The 17,698-nt window shown below is 33.7% G+C and overlaps 1 protein-coding gene across 9 annotated transcripts in view; it reads right to left on the bottom strand.

Moving 5' to 3' along the window:
* The window catches only part of LOC103493434 (SNF1-related protein kinase catalytic subunit alpha KIN10-like), a 36,026-nt gene that overhangs the window by 14,379 nt on the left and 3,949 nt on the right, over positions 1 to 17,698 (bottom strand). For 6 of the 9 annotated variants that reach the window (XM_008454150.3, XM_008454152.3, XM_008454151.3 and 3 more), the window contains 3 exons: positions 9,286 to 9,417; positions 8,984 to 9,169; positions 3,817 to 4,149 (listed from right to left, as the gene is read on the bottom strand). In XM_008454150.3, coding sequence (XP_008452372.2) covers positions 3,817 to 4,149; positions 8,984 to 9,169; positions 9,286 to 9,417 — 651 coding nt within the window. The remainder of the gene's footprint in view (positions 1 to 3,816; positions 4,150 to 8,983; positions 9,170 to 9,285; positions 9,418 to 17,698) is intronic. The other 3 variants (XM_008454153.3, XM_051090804.1, XM_008454154.3) reach the window with 2 other exon arrangements.

Genomic DNA, 17,698 nt, shown 5'->3' with positions numbered 1-17,698 from the left:
CATGTCATTGCTCATACCCGGTCCTAGATCTCCTGGTAGGAAAATTGAAGTTTACCTCCAACCATTGATTGACAAACTAAAAGAGTTATAGAATTTTGGTGTGCTTGTATGATTCTCTTACCGATTAGTTCTTTCAATTGCTTGCAGCCTTGTTGTTTTCGACATATGGTGATCTTTCCGGGTGGAGTACGAAGGGGTATCAGGCATGTCCCATATACATGGTAGATAGATCGTTGTTCGGGATACGTGAAAAAGTATCTTTCATGGGACTTTGGTGCTATCTTCTAAAAAATCACGTGTTGCATAGAAGTAGGCTACACGATGGAAAGATAAAGTGTAGGGCTCCTCTAGTGGCGACGAATGGGCATGCAATATTGGGACAACTAGATTAGTTAGAGTTTCAAGTTTTGAGTAAACATCCTTCATTAAAAGATAAGAAAAGAGAGAGAGCTCTTAATTGGGTGAATAGAAGTATTTTTTCAAACTTCCTTACAGGTCGAGACTACTGTTACATCACAAACTTGATGTAATGCATATTGAGAAAAATTTTTGTGACAACTTGGTCAATACGTTGTTGAATATCGAACGATAAACCAAGGATACCATGAATGCTTGGTTGGACTTATAAGATTTGAAGATAAGAAAGAATTTACACCTGATAGAAGTCGGTAATAGATCGGTCAAGCCACATTCGAGTTACATGTTGACTAGCAACGAACAAGTTGAGTTTTGAATTCCTGAAATCAGTTAAGTTTCTCGATGGATTCGTTTATAATATTTCATGATGTGTGAATGAAAGAGACGGAAAAATATTAGGTCTCAAAATGCATGATTGTCATATTTTGCTGCATCAACTTCTACCTATTGGTATTCAAGCATCTTACCGAAAAATGTGTACACCGCTATTATTGAACTATGTAGTTTTTTTCAGTGGCTTGTGCACAAGAATGATAAGAGTAAGTGATTTGGATAGATTATAAGCAGATATCATAATCATAATTTACAAGTTGGAAAGAATATTTCCACCAGCCTTTTTCAGCGTTATGGTACACCTCGTCGTTCACTTACCATATGAAACAAAGGTTGCTAGTCCAGTTTCTTACAGTTGGATATATCTCATTGAAAGAAGTCTATGCACTTTGAAACAGTTTGTTCGAAACAAAGCACGTTCTAAGGGGTCTATTGCAGAAGCATATCTAATGAATGAATCAGGAAATTTTTGTTCGCGTTACCTAAGTGGGATTGAGACTCGATTCACTAAAGATAAGCAAAATGATGATAGTATTCCAGATGACGAGGTGATGAAATTCAAAAATTTTGAGCAAAAAATACGATCATTAGGTGCATCAAGTGTCCGAACTCTATCATAGGAAGAGAAACACTTCTTTCATTGGTACATCATCAACAGTGTAGATGAAATATCGAAGTATCGCAAGTAAGCATTTCTAACCTTCAACTGTTTAAGTATTTGTTAAGTAGTTGTTAAGTATTTCTTATACATTGTTGTTACACAAACTCAAAATCATCGCCGTCATGAAGCATTTAAGGTTGATACGTTGGTAAGCTTAAAGCGGTACTAATTTGTATAAAAGACATCAACTGGCATCTACACACTAACATATTTTAGTGTTGTGTATATAATCATTGTCTCATGGATTTCAGGTTATAGAAATGCTTGAGAGAGAAAATCTATCTTATGATTTCTTCTTACTTGCAATGGAACCATCGCTTGATGTTCAGTGTTACAATGGATGCATTATCGGTGGGGTAAGATTTTACATGACAGAACGTGATTTTCAACGCATTACACAAAATAGTGGAGTCATGGTAATCGATGAAAGTAGTGCTAATGGAAGTGGAGACAACAATTTCTATGATGTTTTGGATGAAGTGTTGGACGTTCAATATTCGATGGGAAGATGTGTTTGGCTACTTAAGTGTCGGTGCTTTGACACCAACAACAATAAAAGCTAAAGGACACATGTGGAATTAGGGTAAACATCAATCAACACGTCCCATTTTTGGTTCATCACGAAACCAATCATTTTTGCGATGTAGGCACATCAACTATTTTACCAAGAGGACTTAAAAAAAAGTTATTCAACTGGTTCAGAATAAGCGTTATGGGACGTGTTCGAAGTGGACGATGTTGAGAATGAGCAACTGAATGTATTGGAAATTGTTGTTAGCCATCGAATGGATGAAGAGATTGAGGATAACACTTTGTGCAGGCCTAATGTTGATCCTACAGTGGTTGAAAGACCAGTTTTGCATCATGTCACTGATGACTTCATAGACAATAGTGATGAACAACTGTCACATCAAAGCGAATCAAACGACGACGAATGATAGTGACGAATCACGTATCCACATATTTGAATAGTTTATATATTCAATCTATATTAGGTAATCGTATTTGTTTAATTAATGTTTTTTTTATGTCCACAGGTTTTATGTCATCATTCCCAAGTGGTTTCAAGGAGAGAGATGCTCTATTTCTTGAGTTCGGCAAAGAATTCAGCAATGTGGAAGGTCATCCTCGATGGGCAACAATTTAGGTGAGTCTCAGTACTTTAATGATAATGCGAATATATAGATTAATTATTTTAACTTGTTTCTCATATAACTTGTTGTTTTCTTTAGCAAAAGTAACTCAACAATCTCCAATTCCTAGAAGACTTTAGCAGTCTTGACTCTTGGAGTTGGAGAGGTTGGAGAGGTACGTCAATAAGAATGATAGGATTCCCATGATCATAGCCCTTGGAGTGAAGAAGCCAATATCTCTACACGTTGTTTGGTTTAGCCAGGCCATTGGTGTGTGTATGAGACGTACATTTCCACTTCACTGTCTTAGGTGGGTTAATGTTGGGAGAGAATATATCGAGGTTGTCAAGGGCGCTCTACAGGTACATGTAGTACACAATTCGATTTCATTTCAAACATGCTTAAATATAAACCAAGCTAATGTGTGGTGTTTCGTAATGTGTATCGCTTTTTCGTGCTTGATTTCAACGATGAAGCAATGAGTAGATTTGTTGAGCATTAAATGTTCACTTCTTTCAAGGAATTCAGGGGGGATTGTCATAGACATTTCAAAAAGTACAGCGACCCTGAACAGGCACGTGCCAACGCACTATACATATTGGATGTCTAAAAGATTGACACTTCCTATTCGATCACTACATGAGCCGTGCATTTCAAGTGAGACTTATTTATTGTAATGGTACATTATTTCATCTAACATTTTAATTTAAATTTTTCTGTGAATAAATGTAACAATTGTTTTCATGTAGGAGAAATCATGGATGGACAAGGCTGCTAGACCAAAGTAGCCTTAGAATCATAGTAGCGAGTTCAACTCGTTTCTACAACAACAGCACGCTCGCTCAACAACGAGGTTATACAGTCGATCGTGTGGAGTTATTCAAGGAAACACACGCTCAGAGTGGCACGCTGAGGATGCGAATGTAAATTCAAGTGGTACTTTTGTCTTATTTTGTACTTTTATTTATGTCTTAATAACTTAATTACAAACTTTGTTGTAGAATCAAAATTCTGGAACTCCAGTCTCAATTACTCTCTGGGAACGAGATATGCGAGACCGTTTTGGATAGACACAACTGGGCTACTCAAAAGGTCTTGGTTAGGAACTCATGCTCAAGTCCTGTAAGAGTTGTGCTAGCAGTTCTTCGACTTCATTTTCAAAAGCTAGGGAGTTCGAAGACGCTAAAGAGATGAATGAATAGCAACGAGTCGAGCTTGAAGAAGTTAAACGCATGATTGAAAAATAGAAAAGGATATCGAAGCTGCTAATACCTTTCCTCGACGCTCGTTCAACAGTGTTGGGGTAAATGTTTCTAACGTTGCATTGGAAAATATCTTTTCCTGAAACTTATGGAGGACGTCGGGGATCGTGTTGTCCCAACGGTGTATCAACATCGACCACAGAGATATTAGAGACATATATTCATGACCCTGTGCTGGTTGCACGTCGAAAATAGCTCTCACGATGCGTTTCTCTTGACACTGTTCCTGACATCGCTTTGTACGTCGAGAAAGCCTTCTTTGACGCATTTCCAATCTATGCCAAAGCATTGCTACGTCGGGAGTCCCCCGACTTGTAGTAGTGTTAGTTTCATGCAACATTACCTACATTTAAGGGATAAAGTAACAGAGAAAAATATTTTCACTGATATAAAAGTCAAACAATTACAACATTGTTATATGTAAACCCTAAAAAAAACAAAACCTAAATAGGAAATAGACCTTAATCAAAATTTATAGCATCCATAAAATTAAAAAAATCGACAATTATAATAACACTGGATTTTTCAATTAAGAAAAATATAATCTATAACATTTGCATCTCTAAGGACGTGTAGGACATTTTGAGAGACAACCAACAAAATAATTCATAGGACCAATCTTATGAGCTAACTAATCTTAAATAAATATAGTCATAGGAAAGAAGCCAAATAATCTTTTAAAAAATCCAAACTGAGGGAATTGGGAAAGAAGAATTTTCCTAAAACTTTTCTATGAAAATTGGGAGAATTTTTCTTGGGAGGGTTTTAGGGAGAATGTGTTGTGTCTTATGGTCCTACTTTCTTTATTTAATCACTTTATTTAATTTAGTTTTATATTAATTCCTCTGAATTGAGTTGTTGGGCTTTGGGTGTTTGTTGCGATTCGGTCCTAGTTTTCTGATTCTGTTGGGCAGATGGTTTCAATTGCTATTCGCTCTTGAGTGGGTATAGAAGGGTGTGACAGAAAAGTCTTTTGAGAAGAAAAGCCAGAGACAAGTCCATGTACTTCTTGGTGAGTGAAAAAGTAATATGAGATGAAGTTTTTCGTTCAATGATTAGAAGAGAGATTTGAGATTATTGGAGATCATCAAATGATGATTGATTGCATGGTAATATCTGATTAAGGATGAGTATTTTCTTTGCTGCTTCTATGATAATCTCTAGTGAATGTTCTTAAAATTTATGTCCTAAATGCCGCTACGTGTCTGAGACAATGCGGACAACCGACATCCTTAAAATGGTTAGTTTCAAAACAAAATAAGAGTTGCCACCAATCTTTTTTTATGGTGTGATTGGACACTGAAATAGAGATAACAATTTTAAATAAATCATAAAAAAATGGTCTACGAAAACTAAAGTTGAGTTTGAGAGTCATTTGTGTATGAGGAAGAGGCTAGAAACCACAACACCCGATTAGAAAATGGTGACCAAATTTCAAATCTTGAATTGTAAATATTCTTTAATTTCTTTCAAAAAACAATGTATTATTTTATCCCTCATTACTCCAATATTTGAAGCACGATCTCATAAAATAAGTGGGAGCATTCCATTAATTAGACTCTATTGAAGAAAATCTTTTTACCTCACGAAAGTGAGAAATTAGTACAATTTCTTAAAATTCGTCGTAGGAATAGTCTTCTAATAAGAGATATTTTTTTAAAACATTAATTAAAATCATTTTTTCTTGTGATAAAATCTTGGACTCCAAAATATGTGATCCCTCACCTCAAGAATTCTAGAAAATCACCCAAATTTCCTAGATTTCGTCATAGAATTTTGTTTAAGAAAAACAGTATAAATTATTAGAAAATATTGATTAAGAAACCTTATGAAATAATAGATTAAATTTTGAACGTTTGAAAAACATAAAAAATTATAACTTTAAAAGAAATAAAAATTCTAAAGCTAAAGAGTTTTACGAAAGATTTTAAAATTTTGAGAATTTTAAATTAGAAGGATTTTAAAACATTGAGAATTTAAATTAGAAAGAGTTGAAATTTTTAAATAGAAAACAAAATGAGGTTTAATAGGAAAATTATATAAGTAGAAACAAGATAAAATAACATATTGAGGTTTTAATAAAAATATATCGGAGATCGATCTTGAACTTCCAAATAATCAATTTCTTCACCCAATTTCCTAGACTCCATCGTCATATGTTTTTAAAGAAGAATTATTTAAAATGTTAACAAATTTAAACAACTTTTAGCAATAACATATTAAATTAACCACAAAAGAAGGAGAAAAAATATTAAATAACATATAAAAGACAAGAATATATTAAAGAAGCAATAATCAAGATGAGAAAATACTAATGAGGCAATAATCAATGTTTTAAAATGAAAAAGAGAAGAATAAAAATGCTAATAAAAAAGAAATGTAAAGATACACTATATAGAGAACAAAGCATAAGAATAAATTAACAGAGGAAATATATAATAATAAATAAATAAGAGATAAACAACAAGGTATGAAAAAATATGTAATAAAAAAAATATAAAAGAGAGCTCACAAGATAATAAATAAATGATTATGAGAGAAAATAAAGTAGAAAAATAAGAACAAGAATGATAAGCAAATATTTAATCATTTAGTCTTTTTTTTTTCTTTTTCTTTCTTTTTCTTTTTTGTTTTGCATTTTTTATGAAAGCTTAAAGAAAGATAAATAAAACAATGAGAATAGTAAGAATATGAAAAAAATAAAGAACTTTGGAGAAAAAATAAACAAAATAATAAGAAGAAGAAAAAAGAAAAAAGAAAGAAATATTGAAATTCTAACACACTAAACTCACTTGTTGTTTGAGGTGTGAATCATTGGAACCAAAGCCCTACCATACACCTCCAACTAAGTTAGAGTTTTTTGTGCGTTGGATTCTTGGTAAGGAGAAAGATGAAGATTTAGAGGGTTGCTAGAAGAGAAAATAAAATAAATGTTATAGATCTTTTGATTTTTTTTTGCTAAGAAGATATGAACGTTAAAAGAAGTAGAGGATATGGAGGTATAAAAGCCATAACATTCTAACTGTAAAACTGTTTACAATACTTGTAACCATCAAAATAATAATTATTTATTTTCAATTGAAACATTAACTATAAATCATTGCAATGAATTTGATTAGCTCAATATATTCGGTGTGTGCTAGAGAGAGGTGGCATGACTATAATCACTAATGAGAAAAATGAACTAATTCCAACAATAATAGTGACGAGGTGGAGAATTTGCATGGACTATCGCAAGCTAAATGCAGTGAATAAGGACCACTTCCCTTGTCTTTCATTGATTAAATGCTAGATCGGATTGCGAAAAACAAATAGCATTACTTTTTGGATGGATATTCTGGTTACAATCAAATCATTATTGCACCGAAAGATTTGCACAAGACAACATTTTCTTGTCCCTATGACTCGTTTGCATTTCGTCGTATGCCATTTGGGTTTTGCAATGCACCAATGACATTTCAGAGGTGCAAGATGACAATATTTTCAGACTTCCTAAAGAGATCAGTGGATCCCTCTCAACTATGCTCTAAGCTCTCATTCGAAACATAGAAGGGAGGTAAAGGATGAGGTTGAGCTTGTTCTCCAAATTTCGGCACATACTCTATTATGAAGATATAGCCTTGTATTTATAGGCAAAGGTCGATAGGACTTAACATTGTCTAGATGTCATTAATTCTCTGATAAAGCTACACAATGCCACAGATGTCCCTTACATCTTTTCCTGACATTCGCACCAATGAACCCTTCTTGTCTTCTAGAAATGTAGATTGTGTAGCATCATTCTACTTATTGCAAGGTTATTGGGCATCTCATCGCCTGACGTTTGTCGCGCGTAGTTACTCTTTCTTTCACCTAAAAATCATGCATTTTGACATGAAAACCGTGATAAACATGTGTTTTACTCTTTTGACACTTGTAACACGTAGTCATCTTATTTTGTCTATTTTGCTACGCATTTTTTTCCATTTTCTCGTGTCAATGCTTCATTGTTCTATCTAAAAAAGGCTACAATAACTTGTATTTATACAAGTTATCGCACCCCCAAATTTAGAATAATGCTTGTCCTCAAGCATAACTCCATAGTTCTAAGCTTTCCTCCCTCTTGTTGATTTCGTTAAACTTCTTATTATGTGTTTTGAATCCAACTCACATCCTTAGCATCTCATTCTCTTTTCGATTTTTGTAACTAGTTTATAAAGTTAGGTAGTTTAGTAAGTGAGTTAGCTAGTTTTATTTGTTATAACATTCTCCCACGTAACCACGTCCATTATAAATAAAGCTCATCTCCCCCTAAATCGAGGAAGAGAATCATTTCATTCAAAATTAGAGTTTTGGTATTACACCAAAAACAACATAAAGACAAGACCTAAACAGTCTCCGAACAAAAATCCTAGGGGTAAAACTGTAAAATATTAAAATTATATTAGAATTATTAAATAAAAATAAATAATAATTTAATACCTTGGACAACTCATATCAAAGGTTAACTTTGACAAATACAACATAAAACTGCTCTAAGCTAAACATGACGTTAATTTTAAAGTTTCTATGGTTGAGTCAGTGAAAAGTATGATACACCTCTTATTGGTATATATACTAACTTTCACATTTAATTATTAAGCTAGCCTTCTTAATAATATTTTCATAATCTTGAAATTCTTCTATTTTAGATATGATTTGGGTTCATTATGTATTAGTTGTTTGGAAGGAGTTATGCTTTTTTAAAAAGGTTTTGTTAGAGCTTTACTTCTTGTCTTAATTAAGATCAAGTTGTTGTACTTCTTTTTGTTTAAAATATTCAAAATGAAAGTTAGCTTTTACGGTTTATTTTATTGTTGCATGCAGTACCCTTTTATTTCCGTTGTTCTTTAGTTCATAGTTATGAGCTAAACTCCTTCCTAAAGATCATTCAAATATATGAATAGTGGTTGGGTTTAATCGAGTTTTACAAATGAGAAAAAATAAAATAAAGTAATTCTCTTGAACTCTCTTTGAATTGGTTCGGTTTGTCTTTGTTTATCTTTGAGCAAAAGGTGGGAAAATGACACACAAGGAAGAGACAATTTGTTGTCCCCATTTTTCCAAGATCTTCAACTGTATATACAGATTGCTTTGAACATCGATCAAAGTAAATAATACAAGTATTGGAAAGTATATAGAGAAGCAAAATAGCTAACCTTTTCAAGTTGAGGTATAGCAGAAAGTGGTTTGACAGCTAAATATCGAGGAAGATGAGGTTGAAACCATGGATGTTGTCGAATTTGAGGTATGCTTATTCTTCTAAGTGGATCAACTACAAGTAAACTTGAAATCAAGTTACTTGCCTCAGCTGATAAATAACTTGGAACCTTATACACTCCATTCTAAAAAGAATGAATAACATGCATAAAGAAATAGTCGAAGCTTGAGTATTCTAACCAATATATTTCAATAAAAATGGCATCTTACGCAGTTTATGTAGATGGAGATGAAGATTTACCTTTATTTTATGAACAAGGATAGGAATGTTTTCATTATCGAAAGGAAGAGAACCACATAAAATAGCGTACAATATAACCCCACAGCTCCATATGTCTACTTCAGGCCCTGCGTATAATTTTCCAGAAATAACCTAAAAATGGTAAAAATAAATAAATAAATAAATAAATAAACCCTTCAAAATTAGGAAATTTTCAATTGGATGGAAATTGTTATAATTAATTAATATAATTTTGATTTTGACTTACACTATATTTGACCAATCATTGTTTCTTTAAAGCAAGACAATGTCTATTATACATCTTTGTGTAAATTTGAGGTAGGCGTCAATGGATTTAGTGTAAGTCAAGAAGACTCAAGAATCCTCCAACTTTGTGTTTGACTTTGTATGAATATAACAAATTAGTTGGTTTAGTGAAAAATTGGTCTTTTCATTCTTTCTCTAGACCAAGGTTCAAGCTCCCACTTTTGAAATGTTAATAATTACAACCTAACATAAAATTTAGAAATATTTTTTAAGGTGAAATGGTGCTAACAAAAAAGAATACATAACCATTCATTTTTGAGGTAAAATAATGTGAAATTTTAATAAAATTTGAATGAGTTAAAAATAAATTTAGGTTCTTTTTTGTGGTTTTTTTTTTTTTTTTTTTTGTCAATTTCAATTTATGAAAATTTGGAGTTGAAAATAAAGTTGGAAATATAGAAAACTTGGGAATTAGAAAAAGTAGTATATTTCAAAACTTTCATCCTTTCTATTGAAAATAACAGTGCAAAAAGGACCATGAAATTGAAATCTTCAATTAAGCTATGGTTACTAATTAGAAAAAAACAAAATAGAAAATTTCTTAAGGTCTCTAAATTTCCTCGAAATAGGAAAGGTAATAAAAAATCTCAGAAGATTATCAAAATGTTCTCAAAATTTTGTTGAAATCCGGAGTAAAACTGAAGATTTTTAGAAGGGCTTTTTCCAAGCCTTTATTTTCAATTTTTATGCTATGTATCATAGTAATGATCCGTTTTCAATTTGGGGAGGGTGGCTGAATGGACTAAAACGTTGGATTGCTAATTCCTTGTGCAGCTTTTTTGTACCAAGGGTTCGAATCCCTCTCTTTCCGTTTCTATCAATTATTTTGTATTTTTTTATAGCTGAAGAAAGATGTGGAATAGATAAAATGTTAAAGAACATTTCAAAATCAAGCAATGATAGAAAAGTATCTTTTAAGCAAAACACTTTTTCTTAAATACTTTTTATGAAGTGTTCTTTAATCACCCTTCGAAGCGGATGAAGAAGTGGGCAGATAAGTAGTATCATCCCATAGAGTTTCAGGTGGGAGATTATAAGGTCCTCTTCAAGCTGCGACCACAACATATATGATTCCGAGGACGTAAAGACCTCAGTCAGAAAGAAGGTAAAGTTGTCGAAGAAATCCTTGTCGATCAAGTAAGAAAAGGACAAAAGACCCACGAGAAGAATCCACGAATACCTAGCAAAGTGGAAGAACCTTTTCGTGGAAGAAACTAGTTGGGAACGTGTTGAAGACCTAGAAGTCTGGGAGCAGAAGATCGAAGAGTTCAAGCAGTTTCGCCAATAGATAGGGACGTCAACAGTTTAAATGAGGGAGAATGTCATGACCATGCTTGTCCAGGGTGTTGTTTGCCTATGGTCACATGCCCAAACATCCTCAAACCACTTTATCTTTATGTTTTGTACTTAGTTTAGCCTATTGCTTTCCTTTTGAGGTCGCCAACCATGTAAGTGACATTTCACACCTTTCATATGCAAGCTTGTTAAACCTAAAAACATTTAAAATGTACTATAGAGGAGATCCACTAGTTGAATCCCCACCAAGTCTTGTCGTACTCTTTGCAATCTAAACTTTCTTTTCAATTGATAGCTTTGATGTCTTCTTCAAATGATGTCCACCACACGACCAGGCAACATGAGACGCACTCATAGGTCATACAGGGTGCCATGCACATGTAGCAGGGGACGTCATGTGCAACGCATGGCACACGACATATGGAGCGAGAGGCCATACCTATGGCAGCGTGCGTAAGGTGTGCCCAAGGTTTGCGAGGTTAGCATGCGGTGAGGCCCCTGGGCCTGCACGTGTGCATGCAGCCTGCCACCCATGCCTTGCACGCTAACTATGCCAAAAAGCCAATTTTGTAACATTTTTTACTTTTTTGAAACTTTTTGGCAAAGTTTGGATATTCTCTGGACCTAAGGGATTAATTTGGATTTAAATATCATTATTTCATGTCATGAGGAGATTAGGTAAATTTATTGGCCAAGGATCTAGCTTTTATCAGTGAGTGACAAAACGTATTTATAGGATGAAAAATTATAAGGAATTATGAAACGTTTATTACAAATTAATTTTTTGATCGTTAAACGTTACAAAATTAATTTTTTGACTGTTAAACGTTACAAAATTAATTTTTTAACCGTCAAATGTTACAAAATTAATTTTTTGACCGTTAAAAGTTTTATTATAATAAAATTTGTAACGTTTCACAATTAAATTCTTTGGACCGTTACTAATCCTCCACCACTATAAATAGATCCCTCACTCTCATTCTCACAACACACAACAAACAATCTTCTCTCAAATTCTCATTCTCTTAAAAGTTTTTCAAGCTGTTCTTTTTTTAGTGTTTTGATTCCAATTAGTTTCTATGAAAAACTAATTGACGAAAAGGGTCTTTTTATCTTGAGGATGACGAGGCATAATTATATTTGGATGATTTAGAGCAAAGCCGCGAAACGTCTTAAAGAGAGCGTGTATCGCGACTCAACCTTTCACTAATCCAGTTTTTGTTTTGCAGTCTTTGTTTTTTTTAACAATCCGTTCAGTTGCTGCCTCGTTTCTTTCATCATTATTTGCCGGACTTGGACAATTTTTTGCATTGAAGACCAAAGTGCAACAATAATTTTAAGACGTTCTTTTCTGCTGTGATGGTCGGACAAATCCAATTCGACTTGATGTCTTCTAATCTCAACCGTCCATTCCGTTTTGAAGGAGCACATTTCAAAAGGTGGAAATAAAAAAATGTTATTTTTCCTTACGCTGAAGAAGGTGGCCACTGCTTGTACTACTGAAAAGTCGAAGGTTTCAGAAAAAGATAATACAGAAGAACAACTAAAGAACCTCGCCATTTAAACAGAAACTGACTTCATTTGTAAGAACTTAATTCTTAATGGTCTTAATGGTCTTACTGATGAACTATATGATTATTACAGTACCATGACTACTGCAAAAGCAGTGTGGGACGCGCTACAAAAGAAGTACGATATTAAAGAAGCGAGATCGAAGAAGTACGTTGTCAGTCGATACCTGAGATATCAAATGATTGATGACAAATCCGTGGAGGCACAGTCACATAAAATCCAGAAAATAGCCCACGAGATTATCAGTGAAGGTATGTCACTCGATGATCAATTTCAAGTTGCTATTATTATTGATAAATTACCTCCACTGTGGAAGGATTTCAAGAACACCCTAAGGCACGAAACCAAGAAGTTCTCACTGGAAAGTCTAATCACGAGGCTAAGGATAGAGGAGGAAGCAAGGAAGCATGATAAAAAAGAAGAGGTGAACGCTATCCCTAGAAAGAAGCCCACTGCAGTTCTGAAACCAGACCTGAAGTCGAAAGGAAACAAGATGAAACAAGAATCCAACAAACAAAACAACCCACAGTCCAGAAGTATGGTACAAATTGTTTATTATAATTATAATAAGCCTAGTCATTTAGCTAGAAATTGTAGAAACAGGAGTCGTCCTGCTGCGTAGGGGAACCTGATAGAAGTTGAATTAGTAGCTACGATATCTAAAGTAAATGTGATTGGGGGGTCTGAAGGTTGGTGGCTAGACACCGATGCATCCCGCCATGTCTGCCACGACCTTAGTCTTTTTAGAAAATATAATGAAGTTAAGGATAAAAATATCCTTCTAAGAGATCATTACACAACCAAGGTGGCCGGTATTGGAGAAGTAAAACTGAAATTCACATCCTGTAAGACGCTTGTGCTGAAGGAAGTTTTGCATACTCCAGAAATCGAAAGAATTTGGTCTCCGGATATCTCCTCAATAAAGTTGGATTCACATAAACCATAGGATTAGACTTGTTTACTTTAACTAAAAACAATGTATTTGTGGGGAAGGGTTACGCTACTGATGGCATGTTCAAATTGAATCTGGAAATTAATAAGATTGCATCTTCTGCTTACATGTTGACTTCTTTTAATGTTTGGCATGCTAGACTTTGTCATGTTAATAAAAGATTAATTAGTAACATGAGTAGGTTAAATCTTATACCTAAGTTATCTCTGCATGATTTTGAGAAATGTGCATGTTGTAGTCAAGCTAAGATAATTAAAATCTCCCATAAGTCTGTAGCTAGAGTAACAGAGCCTTTAGAATTAATTCATTTTGACTTATGTGAATTTAATGACACTTTAACTAGAAACAGTAAAAGGTATATAATTACCTTTATAGATGACTGTTCTGACTATACTTTTATTTATCTGCTTAAAAATAAAAGTGATGCTTATGAAATGTTCAAAGTCTTTGTAACTGAAATAGAGAACCAGTTTAACAAAAGAATTAAGATACTTCGTAGTGATAGAGGAACTGAATATGATTCAATTGCTTTCAATGAATTTTATAACTCAAAAGGAATAATACATGAAACTATTACGCCTTATTCTTCTGAAATGAGTGGAAAAACAGAAAGAAAGAATAGAACTCTAACTGAGTTAGTAGTTGCTATCTTACTTGAGTCAGAAGCAGCATCATCTTGGTGGAGTGAAATAATTAAGACTGTTAATTATGTTCTTAATAGGATTCCTCAATCTAACAGTAAAACTTCACCATATGAAGTCCTTAAACATAAAACACCAAACTTGACTTATCTTAGAACTTGGGGTTGTCTAGCTTATGTTAGAATACCTGATCCAAAAAGAAAGAAATTAGCAAGTAGAGCCTATGAATGTGTTTTCATAGGATACGCTGAAAATAGTAAAGCCTATAGATTCTATGACTTAGAAAACAAAGTAATTATAGAATCGAATGACGTAGATTTTTTCGAGGACAGATTTCTTTTTAAATCTAGAAATAGTGGGGGCTTATATAGTCAAACTTGTTGGGGCTCAAGTTCCAGTAGTCTACCTTCAATTAGGATCCAAACCCAAGACAAGGAAGTAGATCCTGAACCTAGAAGAAGCAAGAGAGCTAGAACAGTAAAAGACTTAAGAGAAGACTTCGAAATGTACAACGTAGAAGATCCAGAAGATCTAACAGAGCATTATCAGCAGTATATGCCAATTTATGGCAAGAAGCTATCAATGATGAAATGGACTCTCTTGAATCCAATAGAACTTGGCACCTAGTTGACTTACCCCCTGGATGTAAAGCTATAGGCTGCAAATGGGTTTTAAGGAAGAAACTCAAACCTGATGGATTAGTAGATAAGTATAAGGCTAGATTAGTAGCAAAAAGATTTAGGCAGAGGGAAAACATAAACTTCTTTGATACTTTTTCCCCGATCACTAGAATCACCTCTATTAGAGTGTTGATATTTATAGTTGCCCTAAACAATCTCTTAATTCATCAGATGGATGTTAAAACAGCTTTGCTAAATGGTGATTTAGAAGAAGAGATTTACATGGAATAATCTGAAGGTTTCATAGTTCACGGCCAAGAATCCAAAGTTTGCAAACTAGATAAATCTCTCTATGACCTAAAACAAGCTCCTAAGCAATGGCACGAAAAGTTTGACAACTTACTCATGTCAAAAGGATTCAAAATAAATGAAAGTGACAAATGTATCTACTATAAGATTGAAGGTAGGCTATGTATTGGCATATGCCTATACGTAGATGACGTATTAATCTTTGGATCAAACTTGCACGTCATAAATGATGTAAAATCTATATTGAATGCAAATTTTGACATGAAAGACCTAGGTGAAGCTGATGTAATCTTAGGCAACAAAATTACAAGAACTAAAAATGAAATTTTCTTAGATCAATCTCATTACATAGAAAAGATTCTAAAGAAGTACAATTACTTCGATAGTAAACCGACTTGTACATCTTATGACTCTAGTGTGAAATTATTCAAGAACACTGGTGACAGTGTTAACCAAACTGAGTACGCAGGTAGTTTGAGGTATGTTGCTGATTGCACTAGACCAGACATAGCTTACGCCGTAAGATTACTATGTAGGTTTACCAGCATACCCAGTCTAGAACATTGGAATACAATAGAGAGAGTAATGAGATACCTTAAGAAAACCCAAAACCTAGGATTACATTATAACAAGTTTCCCGTTGTACTTGAAGGTTACAACGATGCTGATTGGAACTCCCTCTTAGATGACTCAAAGGCTACAAGTGGCTATATTTTTAATATAACAGGAGGAGTTGTGGCTTGGAAATCCAAGAAATAGGCAATCTTAGCCCAGTCAACGATGGAGTCAGAGATGATAGCACTAGCTGCTGCTAGTGAAGAAGCAAGTTGGTTCGAAGCTTGTTATTAGAGATTCACACATGGGAAAGACCGAAACCAGTCATACTAATCCATTGGGATGGTACTGCAGTTATCGCAAAAGTTCAAAACCGTTACTATAATGGTAAGAGACGATAGATACGTCGTAAGCACAGTACCATTAGAGAATTGCTCACTACTGGTGCAGTGATAGTGGATTATGTACAGTCTGACGATAACTTGGCTGATCCTTTAACGAAAGGATTTGCTAGAGAAATGGTTTTTAAAACCTCAGAAAGAATGAGACTCAAGCCTATTAAAACTTGAATTACTGTGAGGTAAACCCAACTTGAAAGACTGGAGATCCTAAGAAATAAGTTCAATGGGTAATAACTGATCACAAGTAATATGATAAGAATCATGCTAAATATTTAAAAGTCTCATTCTTATGGTTTAACATTAGCATGACATCCTGAAGCGTATGATGAGGCTGAACTTTGTTCTTAATGAAATCTATACTTGATATCAAGTAGGGTACCTAGCTACAAGAGTACTCTTGTTAGATTCACCTTTGTGAATGTGGAAGTGAGAGCCGCTTCCTATGGAATTTTGGGTAGATTCCTAGAGCATTCACTAAACTGGGATATACGTGCAAGGCCATAAAGCACGGGCTATTTTAGAACTTCACTCAAATAATGCTCTGTGTGCAATAGCGTTAGAAGTGAAGTTCAAAACTACAAGTTACTTTACAATACTCTAAACTATTGTCACTACGTAAAGGTTCAAGTCAACTAAACACCTTTACTTAAGCACAGCATTATAGAGACAGACACTACTCAATGAAAATGTTTTTAAAAAATTTTCAAGTGCGGGACTAATAGTAAAAAATTTTCAAGTGGAGGATTATTGGATGAAAAATTATAAGGAATTATGAAACGTTTATTACAAATTACTTTTTTTACCGTTAAACGTTACAAAATTAATTTTTTAACCATCAAATGTTACAAAATTAATTTTTTGACCGTTAAAAATTTTATTATAATAAATTTGTAACGTTTCACAATTAAATTCTTTTGACCGTTACTAATCCTCCACCACTATAAATAGATCCCTCACTCTTATTCTCACAACACACCATAAACAATCTTCTCTCAAATTCTCATTCTCTTAAAAGTTTTCCGAGCTGTTCTTTTTTGAATATTTCGGTTCCAATTAGTTTATGTGCAAAACTAATTGACGAAAAAGGGCTATTTTATCCTAGGGACGACAAGGCATACTTCTGTTTGCACGATTCAGAGCAGAGCCGCGAAACGTTTTAAAGAGAGCATGTTCTGTGACTCAGTCTTTCACTAATCCAGTTTCTGTTTTGCAGTCTTTTTTTTTTTTTTAACAATCCGTTCAGTTGCTGCCTCGTTTCTTTCATCATTATTTGCGGGACTTGGACAATTTTTTGCATTGAAGACCGAAGTGCAACAACAGTATTTCAAATAAGGATTTCTATATGAATTTGGTAGTCAAATGTTTTTAACATGCTTGAGTTTAATATGATCTATGAGCTATTTCTAAAGCATGTCATTTATATAAAGTATTTATTGAGCATGAATTAATTGACATACTTGAGTTTAATTTGATCGAGCTATTTCCAAAACATGTCATTTATATAAAGTATTTATTGAGCATAAATTAATTGACGAGGTGTATTTCAACTAGCAAGAGGAAATAAGTTTATAAAGGTTGTAGCAATGTTTGGTTTAGGTTTGAGATATTATTTTCAAAGCCTATGATTTTAAACATGTTTTAGTCTATACCATGTTATCTTGTTACTACTACATTTTTACAAGGTAAGATATTAAGCATCGAGGAATTTTTGAGGTAGGGACATCTATCTTTGAGGATTTGAGGTAGGGACGCCTATCTCTA

This window comes from Cucumis melo, chromosome 10, assembly GCF_025177605.1.
Source record: "Cucumis melo cultivar AY chromosome 10, USDA_Cmelo_AY_1.0, whole genome shotgun sequence".
NCBI lineage: Eukaryota > Viridiplantae > Streptophyta > Magnoliopsida > Cucurbitales > Cucurbitaceae > Cucumis > Cucumis melo.
Note: the sequence above shows the minus strand (reverse complement) of the source record. Positions and strands in the feature narration are given on the sequence as shown.